The sequence below is a fragment of the Gobio gobio genome (genome assembly GCF_949357685.1).
Source record: "Gobio gobio genome assembly, chromosome: 1".
NCBI lineage: Eukaryota > Metazoa > Chordata > Actinopteri > Cypriniformes > Gobionidae > Gobio > Gobio gobio.
Genome location: NC_137097.1, coordinates 14,273,827 through 14,283,496, shown reverse-complemented (window position 1 = coordinate 14,283,496; position 9,670 = coordinate 14,273,827). Strand labels below are relative to the sequence as shown.

The following is a 9,670-nucleotide window of genomic DNA, read 5'->3' as shown; positions in this document are numbered from 1 at the left end:
ACTTCTAACTGTAATATGCAACCACTTTCCACTGCACTTTTACACTTTTTTTTTCGGATAGCTCTGTCCATAATTTATTGCACTAACTTAATCCACTGCTATTCCTCATCTTGCCTAACATATCATTGTATACCTCTATCTGTAAAATTCTGTTTATAGTAATAGCCATCTGTATATTATATTCATAGTACATACTCACCTGTAAATTCTGTTTATAGTAATAGCCATCTGTATATTTATTCACTGAACATATTCACCTGTAAATTCAGTTCTGTTTATAGTAATAACCATCTCTCTACTTATACATATTTATATATTTTCAGTACATTTCCATGTCCTGCACTTATGCAACCACTGTATATCCTGCACTTGCTGCTATTGCACTTCTGGTTAGACCTAAACTGCATTTCGTTGCCTTGTACTTGTACTTGTGTAATGACAATAAAGTTGAATCTAATCTGAATCTAATCTAATAATGGACTTCAATGGCAACCAAAATGGTCCAAATCAATGCAGTTTCAAAGGAAGGGCTTCAGATGCTCTACGTGATCCCAACTGAGGAATAGGGTCTTAACTAGCAAAGCGATGTTACTTCAAAAAATAAAAAAAAATAAAAATAAAATTATATATATATATATCAGTCAAAGTTGCTCTTCTATCAGCTTGAATCAGTCGGCCCATTCTCCTCTGACCTCTAGCATCAACAAGGCATTTTCACCCACAGGACTGCCGCATACTGGATGTTTTTCCCTTTTCACATCATTCTTTGTAAACCCTAGAAATGGTTGTGCGTGAAAATCCCAGTAACTGAGCAGATTGTGAAATACTCAGACCGGCCCGTCTGGCACCAACAACCATGCCACGCTCAAAATTGGTAACAAGGCATGATGGATCCATGTTCTCATTCTGTTTACGCCAAATTCTGACTCTACCATCTGAATGTCTCAACAGAAATCGAGACTCATCAGACCAGGCAACATTTTTCCAGTCTTCAACTGTCCAATTTTGGTGAGCTTGTGCAAATTGTAGCCTCTTTTTCCCATTTGTAGTGGAGATGAGTGGTACCCGGTGGGGTCTTCTGCTGTTGTAGCCCATCCGCCTCAAGGTTGTGCGTGTTGTGGCTTCACAAATGCTTTGCTGCATACCTCGGTTGTAACGAGTGGTTATTTCAGTCAAAGTTGCTCTTCTATCAGCTTGAATCAGTCGGCCCATTCTCCTCTGACCTCTAGCATCAACAAGGCATTTTCACCCACAGGACTGCCACATACTGGATGTTTTTCCCTTTTCACGCCATTCTTTGTAAACCCTAGAAATGGTTGTGCGTGAAAATCCCAGTAACTGAGCAGATTGTGAAATACTCAGACCGGCCCGTCTGGCACCAACAACCATGCCACACTCAAAATTGCTTAAATCACCTTTCTTTCCCATTCTGACATTCAGTTTGGAGTTCAGGAGATTGTCTTGACCAGGACCACACCCCTAAATGCATTGAAGCAACTGCCATGTGATTGGTTGATTAGATAATTGCATTAATGAGAAATTGAACAGGGGTTCCTAATAATCCTTTAGGTGAGTGTATATACATGAAGCAGCAAATTCATTTAAACAACATTCTCATATATACAACAACTTAAACATTTACAACTATATAAAACAAGACGAGAAGAACACAAGCGGCCATCAGCCACACTGCCTACAGCAACGCCGGTGCTGCTGTTGTTGCTTCAAGGCTGCAGACAGAAGAAGAATGTTTAGGTTAGTTTAGGTTAGTCCAGTGGTAATCCAATCTGCCAACAGTTGCAGTATATTTAATATTGTATCACTGAAGGTAAATGAAATATACTTAATGTACATTTATGGTCAGTTAAGACCATAATACAGTACATCACTGGTACATTAAGTATATTTAATTTACCTTCTTGACTGTATGGGTGTTTACCAATGGTGGTGTTGTATGTACTTGGATGTAAGCGCAGCAGGTCAAAGTCCACACTTAATTATTCACCTGGCAAAAATAGTCATGGTCAGGAGGTGCCTTGTGGAGTGCAGACACCTCTTTGGTCAGCGCAGCCTGCCCGCCAAGCAGCTCCACTCTGGCTCTCCCCACCATCAAGCTCCACAAGTGGCTGGTTGTCCTCCTCCTCCACAACCTCTTCCAGCACATCCTTAACACCAGCACAAATGTTGTGCAAAATTACACATGCTGTCACCACCTGTGCACAAGGCAGAGCAAAAGGATACAAGACTGTTGAGATATGAAAAAAAAATATGAACAGATAGTGAAGATAGTGTGACTTTGGCAGTTGTTAAGCATTAACTGTTATGTTGAGCAGTATACTATGATTTGATGAAGAGATTTAGCACAGAAGTATTGCTATTACTTTAGGGACAAACAGTGTATGTACTTCAAGTGCTTCTAAAAAGATGCACCTGAAGCAGGTTTGATGGTCTCAATGATTGTGTGACCTTTGGAATGATGGTAGTTGAACCTTTGCTTTGCCATGCCCCTCACTGGCCTCTTATATGGTGTGATAAGGGCCAGGGGTTCCTGTAGACATGGGTAGCCACCGTCAGCTAGGAGAAAATACCCAGGCGGAGGGTAAGTCTCCCTAGTATAGATGGGGCTGTTCTTGAGGATACGTGCATCATACACACTTCCTGGGTAACCCACAAAGATGTCAATAAATCCGACCCTGATGGTCACAGATTGCCTGGAGCACCACTGAAGGAAGAGCTTTCTGTTGTTAATCGTGACCATCAGGGCATTGTAGTGACTGAGCAATCAGACACTTAATTGCCTGTTACATTCAACAAATATGTTTTAAATACTTTGTGCTGAATAACAGACCTTCCCCCAACACCCCAGAGAAGGATCATCGGTTACCCTGGAAACAATCAGATAAGAAGTTTTACGATGTGAAAGAATGTGCAGAGAGAGAAATTTGCAGAGAGCTGAGACTGTGCTTTCTGAAAATTTTGAATACACCATCTTAAACTCATATATCCTATATATATCCACTTGAGAAATATATAAACATGTATCCATCTCATGATTTGTTTTTATAGGGTTTAATCTATGTGTTAATTCAATCTCTGTTGGATTGGTTTCAGAATTGCATACTATGGTTAACAAAAATCATATGTACGGCATGTTTGGTGTCTACGAAGTTGAAATGTAAAGATCTGAATGATGGTATATGATATGTCAATCCTTGTGCAACATATTTGTCACGGACAGAAGAGAGAGACAACAGGGAATGCAGATAAGTAGATGTTTATTTGAAATATGGAGACAGGAGATGGTATCACACAAGCTTGCAGAGGAATAGTAGAACTGAGTGGGATGTAATGAGGAAGAATTGAGGATACTTGCTGTACAGATGAAAGGTGGACACAGGAGGAACTGACTGGACACAGATGACTGATGGTGGTAGGTAATCAGGATGAATCAAACGTTCTGATATACAGACGAGTCAAAGTATGGTGCAGAGAATAGAGTCAGTGTATCTCTGACGAGACCAGACAGAGAGTGAAAGGAAGTGTAGGCTTATGAAGTGGTGGTGATGATGAGCGGGTGCAGGTGTGGTGACTTCAGTAATCTGGTGATAACGAGCGGATGGGCGGAGTCGGGTGATTGGACTCTGATGGTGTGGCAGGTGTTACTGGTGACTCTGTGACAATATTAGTATTACAAGGATCTTTAATAGCATCTTCCTCTGCAATTGAATCCGGTTTAAAACAAAGGGCCATAAATCTCCAGAGGAGATTTTCCCGCTTGGACATCCCAACAATCTCATTGGTCAAGTAGTGATGGGCAGTCCGAGGCTTCGTGAAGCACTGAAGCAGTTGAAGCAAATGTGTCATATTGTTTCGAAGCTTCGAATCAATCTGACACCCGTCTCTACGGCGCCATCTAGTGGTCACTTCCATGTGTTGATCTGAAATACCTTGACAATGATCCATGTAAAAAAATTGTTTTTAACATCTGTCTGACAACTACATGTTCTTGGTTTTGTAACCTGTAGCCTCGTCATTGTAAAGAACTATATATATATTTGTTTGTAATACAAAATGAACATTAATAAAATAAATAAAGCCACAATGTGTCACATTTGTCACAAAACATTTTTATTCAAAAATATGAATTGCTCTGCTGTTGAAGGACTCAGCTGACTTCTTTTTTTACATATAATTTCTCCAGCCTTTGAAAAAATCCTCTCACAAGGGACACTTGTTGCTGGCATGCACAAATATTTTTGGATGATGTAAATACATGGATGATGTATTGTTGCAGAAGGCTAGCTGCCTATCACAATACACACATCTCACTTTATTTGGTGCTTCCAAATGGAAATGCTCCCACACCACAGATGTACGGCATCTCTTGCGTGCAGCCTCCGTTTTTATATATTCTATTAATATATCTATCTATATATCACCTATGAATCTATATCTATATAATTCTATATATCTAACTTATGCTGTGCTATCTATCTGTCACTATCTAACTTAGCCTATATGAATGTGTCACTATATCTATACTATATGTCACTGTCTATACCTATCAGTCAATATATCTAATTTAAATCTAGCCTAAATATAACTAACCAAAGCGCACTATAAATCTCACTGCTATCACAAAATCACTGCAATCACAAAATCACTCTCCTCTCACAAAAACCCACGAGGTGAAGATGGATTTACTTCACTTTTAAACTGTGGTGAATTAGTTTTACAGATGTGTGACTGTGTGGCTTGTTCCCGCCCCCTTTAATCAACGCAGTTTCGGAAGGCGCCACCTGATGAAACACTTTGAAGCTTCATTTAGCCATAGTCACGTGACATGGGTGTTTCGAATCACATTTTGGAGCAGTGTTTCGAAACATCTGCGCTTCGGGTTCTCGGCAAAGCCCCGAAACGTCTGTTTCGCGTCTGCCATCCCTATGGTCAAGTCAACTTCAGGAGGTGGTGACCTCCTGCAGACTTCTTAAGGAGCAAGGCACTCGTCCCTCCCTCTCTCTTCTTCTGTGTCACAGACACGACAGGCTGTGGCTGTGGGCTCCTGCCCCGCAGGCCGCCCACATGGCAGGCCTCAACACACACCTGGCCAAAGGTCTCACAAGGCCATGGAGCAGAAGGCCCAAATTCTGCATGCCATGTGCAACTTATTCCACGGATTCGAAGCAACCACGCAAGCTCATCATTTCTTCTTCATCCAATACAGAAGAACTTGACCGCCACGTCAAAGCCATCGGACGGAACCCAAAAACTTTCTCCTGTGATTTCACCTGGGAAGGTCTTCTACAGCTCAGGCTAAATGCAAGTAAAGTACGAAACAGAAATCGCGGTGTAGTTAGTAAAACTGTAAACCCCTTTGTTTATTTTATTACGTTTATTAAGGAGGGTTCTTTACAAGGTTTAGACTCTCTGCATAGATGCATCCATCTATTCTGACCCTTTCCTTTCCAACCACTTTAACCTTAACTCTTGTCATGTATGTTTGTGTATGTATGTTTCATGTTAGTGTAGTCTTGTTCCGTGATTTAGTTATTAAAGTTTGTGCACAACATATGTTTGGTCCTGACTCCCTGCCTGCAAACAAATTGTCTCTTAAATGATCGATCTTGCTACGTGCTCTATAGGCGCATACATAAATTAAGAGAAATAATTATTTTTCTGTAGCCATGAAAAACATCCTTTTCTAAGAATTAATTAATAATCAATACTGAACGTCCATAGGACTAACTGATTGACTGTAATGTTAACGTAGCTACGTCAAGTTAATATATTTAACTGATTTGAATATTCATAATTAATCATAAGGAAAAACATAATGAGTTATGAATAATTATTCATATTTCCCCAGAGCTAATTCGCTACAGCATTTTATTCTTATGTTGCAGTCGTCTACTGCCCCTGCTGCCTTGCCAAATGCTTGGTGATTAGCCAAGCGAGCAAAACCATCCCCAACCACTTGGAGCTCCTCCTGTGTGCAAGGGAAGTGGACAAATTGGGGGACAATTCAGTCAACTTCAGCTTTGGGGAAAATGTTGGATGTTTATGCAAAAACATCCTGTTTGATCTTATTGTGCCACTAGTCAAACCATTGTGTAGTTCCTACAATGTGAAGAAATGGTTAATTCAAAATAAGTTTTTAAAACTTTTTGAAAAAAAAAAAAAACATGCAGTATTTTTAAGTATATAATATTTTTCGAATTGTTCACTTCCAAAAACTTCCAACAGTCATGCATGTAAATGTCACAGAGAATGGATACGCTGATACAAAATATAAGTCACATTTATTTAATTATTGGTGTGATTGGTGTATTTATTTAATAAATGTAATATGTTAATAAATTATTTATGGGTCAAATTGACTCAAATTGATTTTTTTAATAACAAGTACACCCACCCCACCCCTAAATCTACCCAGTGATGTATAGTGCATATACCTGGGATCGAACCCACGATTGCATGATCACATGATGTTGTATTTTGCAGCGCTCTATCAATTGAGCTTCGCAAAACCCAAAATATGACACAAATAAAAGGAAACAAAGCATTAAAAGGAAAGTGCCCTGTTGTCGATAGAGGCGCAACTTTAGTAAACACTCCTATGGGTCGTATTTCAGGGAAGTGACAAACGACCTATATAGGAGTATTGGTTGGAGGACATGTTGGACCATACATACTATATGACATTCATATTACACATGTACACAATACATATATATAGGAGAAAATGCCACTATTATTCAATTAAGAGCTTGAGACTCTGCTTTACCTTAGTTTGTATATTTTGAACCAAACAGGAGGCATGGTAAACTCGGAAGTGAATCAGCTGTTCAGCGTAAAGCAGCTCTGAAGACATGTTGAGACCTTTTGCTTCCATCTCTGCAACCTACGGAAATGTAAAGAGCATTTGTTTAATATACTGGATTTACTTGTAAACTGATTCCAATTAAGGTCTCATAGTATGCATTATATAAATGTTAATTAATGTAAAAAGAATTAAAAGAAAAACAAACATAAATCTCTGTCCACTCACTGTGCAAACAACAACACCACAGTTGTTTCCATCATTTCGTCGCCATTGCTGTGGATTGCACACGGTCCACCCATCCAGCGAGTCTAGATTTCTAAAAGCATCTCTGGAAAATAAAAAAAGGATGTAAAGCGACTGTACCCAAGTCAATACATATTTTGTAAAAAAATAAAATAAAATAAAAGTGTACAAGACTAAAACAAAGAGATAATACAAAAATATATATATGGAAAAACATATAGCAAGCTAAAATTATATATATATATATTTATATATAATTGTGGACATAAAGTTGAGTATTTTAAATACCTGATTATGGGTATATAATGTTTACAAGTAATGATTGTTCTAGTTTTTTTTTTAAGGAAATCTTAATGAACTTTCAATAGTTATTGACATTATTTGTGTAATTTGTCCTATTTTAACATGTGTTAGGGTAATATACTATTTTGGATTATTATAGTCTGTTACTGTTGCTATTGGACCGTTTTTACTGTAATTGTACACTTTTTTAACAGTGTGTGTGTCATGAGTGTGAGAGTAAATGATCAAAGGAATTTCATCTGTTGGTGTACTCTCTCTCTTTAAAGCTGATCTATGGCAGATTGAAGAAACAGCAAAACTAATGGATGACTCTGGGACAGTGGAATAGATTTTTCTATGTAAATTTCTATGCACGTGAACGCGACTTTTAATTTGGTATCCGAGACCGCTAAACTGATATTTGAAATGCTTCTCATATGCATGCATTGGAGCCTTCTAAACTTCGATTTTAGAATGCCAAATGCATGCTCAATGACCACACGGGCAGCATTGAGCTTTCTGTTAAAGCCTCTTTGTCTAGCAGACAAGTGGCCATTGTCTCTATAAGGCTTCATAAGTTGAGGCAACAGGGGGTAGGCAGAATCCCGAATTATGTGCATTCCCTGTGGAACAAGGGAATGAGGATCTTCATCAAGAACACGACCAACCTCTGTGAAGCGAAATGCCCTGGCATCATGCCAACTCCCAGGGTGACCCACACTGATGTGACAGAAGTGCCGCTGACTGTCACAAAACCCAGTTAAATTTACAGAATAAAACTGTTTCCTATTCATGTATGCTATGGGATTATCACAATGGGGTCTCAGTATAGCAATGTGACACCCATTCACTGCACATATAGTATTGGGGAAACCTGCTGCGTCAAACCCTAACTTTGACATCTCCAGCCTTTGGCCTCTGGGCCAGGAAATGTGGTGGGCCATGTATGTATTGACATAAGAACAAAAATCATGGAGATGCTTGGCAAGAGTGGATTTTGAGATATTGAATCTATCTGCCACCCCACGATATGACTCTTGATTGGCCAATGTCCAAAGGCAGGCAAGAACACTGTTTGTGAGTGGCAGTTTGGTCTGTTGTAAATTCATATAAACAGGACCAAGGGTGGTAATGACATCCTGCACAAGTACATACTAACACTTGTAATAAATTAAATTAATTGTGTATTGTACACACCTCCACTTGTTCTTTGGAAAGCCTGAAATGCCCTCTAAATTCTGAGGGACTGTAGAGAGGGACAACGTCCTCCACAAAATTCACGATTTTTGGAACCATTCTGTATATAACAGAAAGAAAACTGTGCTCACTATATACATGTAAAGGAAGACACAGGTAGTTAAAATGTAATGTTCAATGTTTTATGCTGAACTGGGCTTTTAATCAAATAAGTAGGGTATACAGGAGTGTTGAAATAGGAATAAAAGTCCATTATTTCTTTGAGTAAACAGAATGAATAATTATCTATATTTAAACCAATAGGCTAGCAAAAATTAAATTGTTTATACGTATATTGTTTATAAAAAAAATAATAGGCCTACTAATTACATTGAACCTTTACTCACCTTCGTTTCTCATTGGGCTCAATTTCATGCAAAAAGAATGAAATTTCTATCGCTTCCAGCTCGTCTGCGATAAAGCAATCAAACGCCACGTGATCTGCCATGACTGACGTAAATGCAGCATCACTACGGGAAGCAGAAAGTGTCCGACTTCACGTCTCCGTTTGCAGCTCCTCCCCGCCTGTACGCGGCTACTCTCGCCGATCTGCTCCATCCAGCCGCAGCCGATGTCGAACACACCTAATGTTTGTCATGAGGCTTGTTCGACTTCACCCAGCGATGCGTGGCGATGCGATCAGAGGCTGACTTAGAGCAGTGCATGCCGGTTAGAAATGTTGTCCGACTTGTGCCGCGAGAGCGATTCGAGAGCAGCCGGCTAATATATCCGGTGCAGCAACACAGCTGTTCCACGATTGGCCAGATTCACCGCATGACAGCGATCACGTGTGTTTCACGTTTATTCTAAAACCTTCAGCTCCACGAATGCTCACAAATCTGTTTTTTATAACGGTAAAACCTCTTTTTATGTAATCGCGATGATATATTGTCATGTTTATCAAAATAAAACTGATAAAAACATACTTCATTGATAGTGTAGGCTTAAATGTTGAACTTTATTCTTGTACAAACACACGCTGAGTAAAGTATTACATGACAATAATGTCTCTGAAACATCTGTTTTGCCAAATATTGCATTCATTTCACGTCAGCTGTGGTAAAGTATGCCGCAGCAGATGTCGAA

The 9,670-nt window shown here is 39.2% G+C and overlaps 1 protein-coding gene across 1 annotated transcript; it reads right to left on the bottom strand.

Annotated features, from left to right (window-relative positions):
- Positions 1–2,024: 2,024 nt before the first annotated feature.
- On the bottom strand, positions 2,025–9,032 carry LOC307117515 (uncharacterized protein; the record flags this gene model as incomplete). Its single annotated transcript, XM_079802396.1, has 5 exons — positions 2,025–2,245; positions 2,431–2,774; positions 7,802–8,487; positions 8,546–8,645; positions 8,932–9,032. 5 exons carry the CDS (start codon positions 9,030–9,032, stop codon positions 2,025–2,027), a joined length of 1,452 nt encoding a protein of 483 aa, XP_079658522.1.
- Positions 9,033–9,670: the final 638 nt, after the last annotated feature.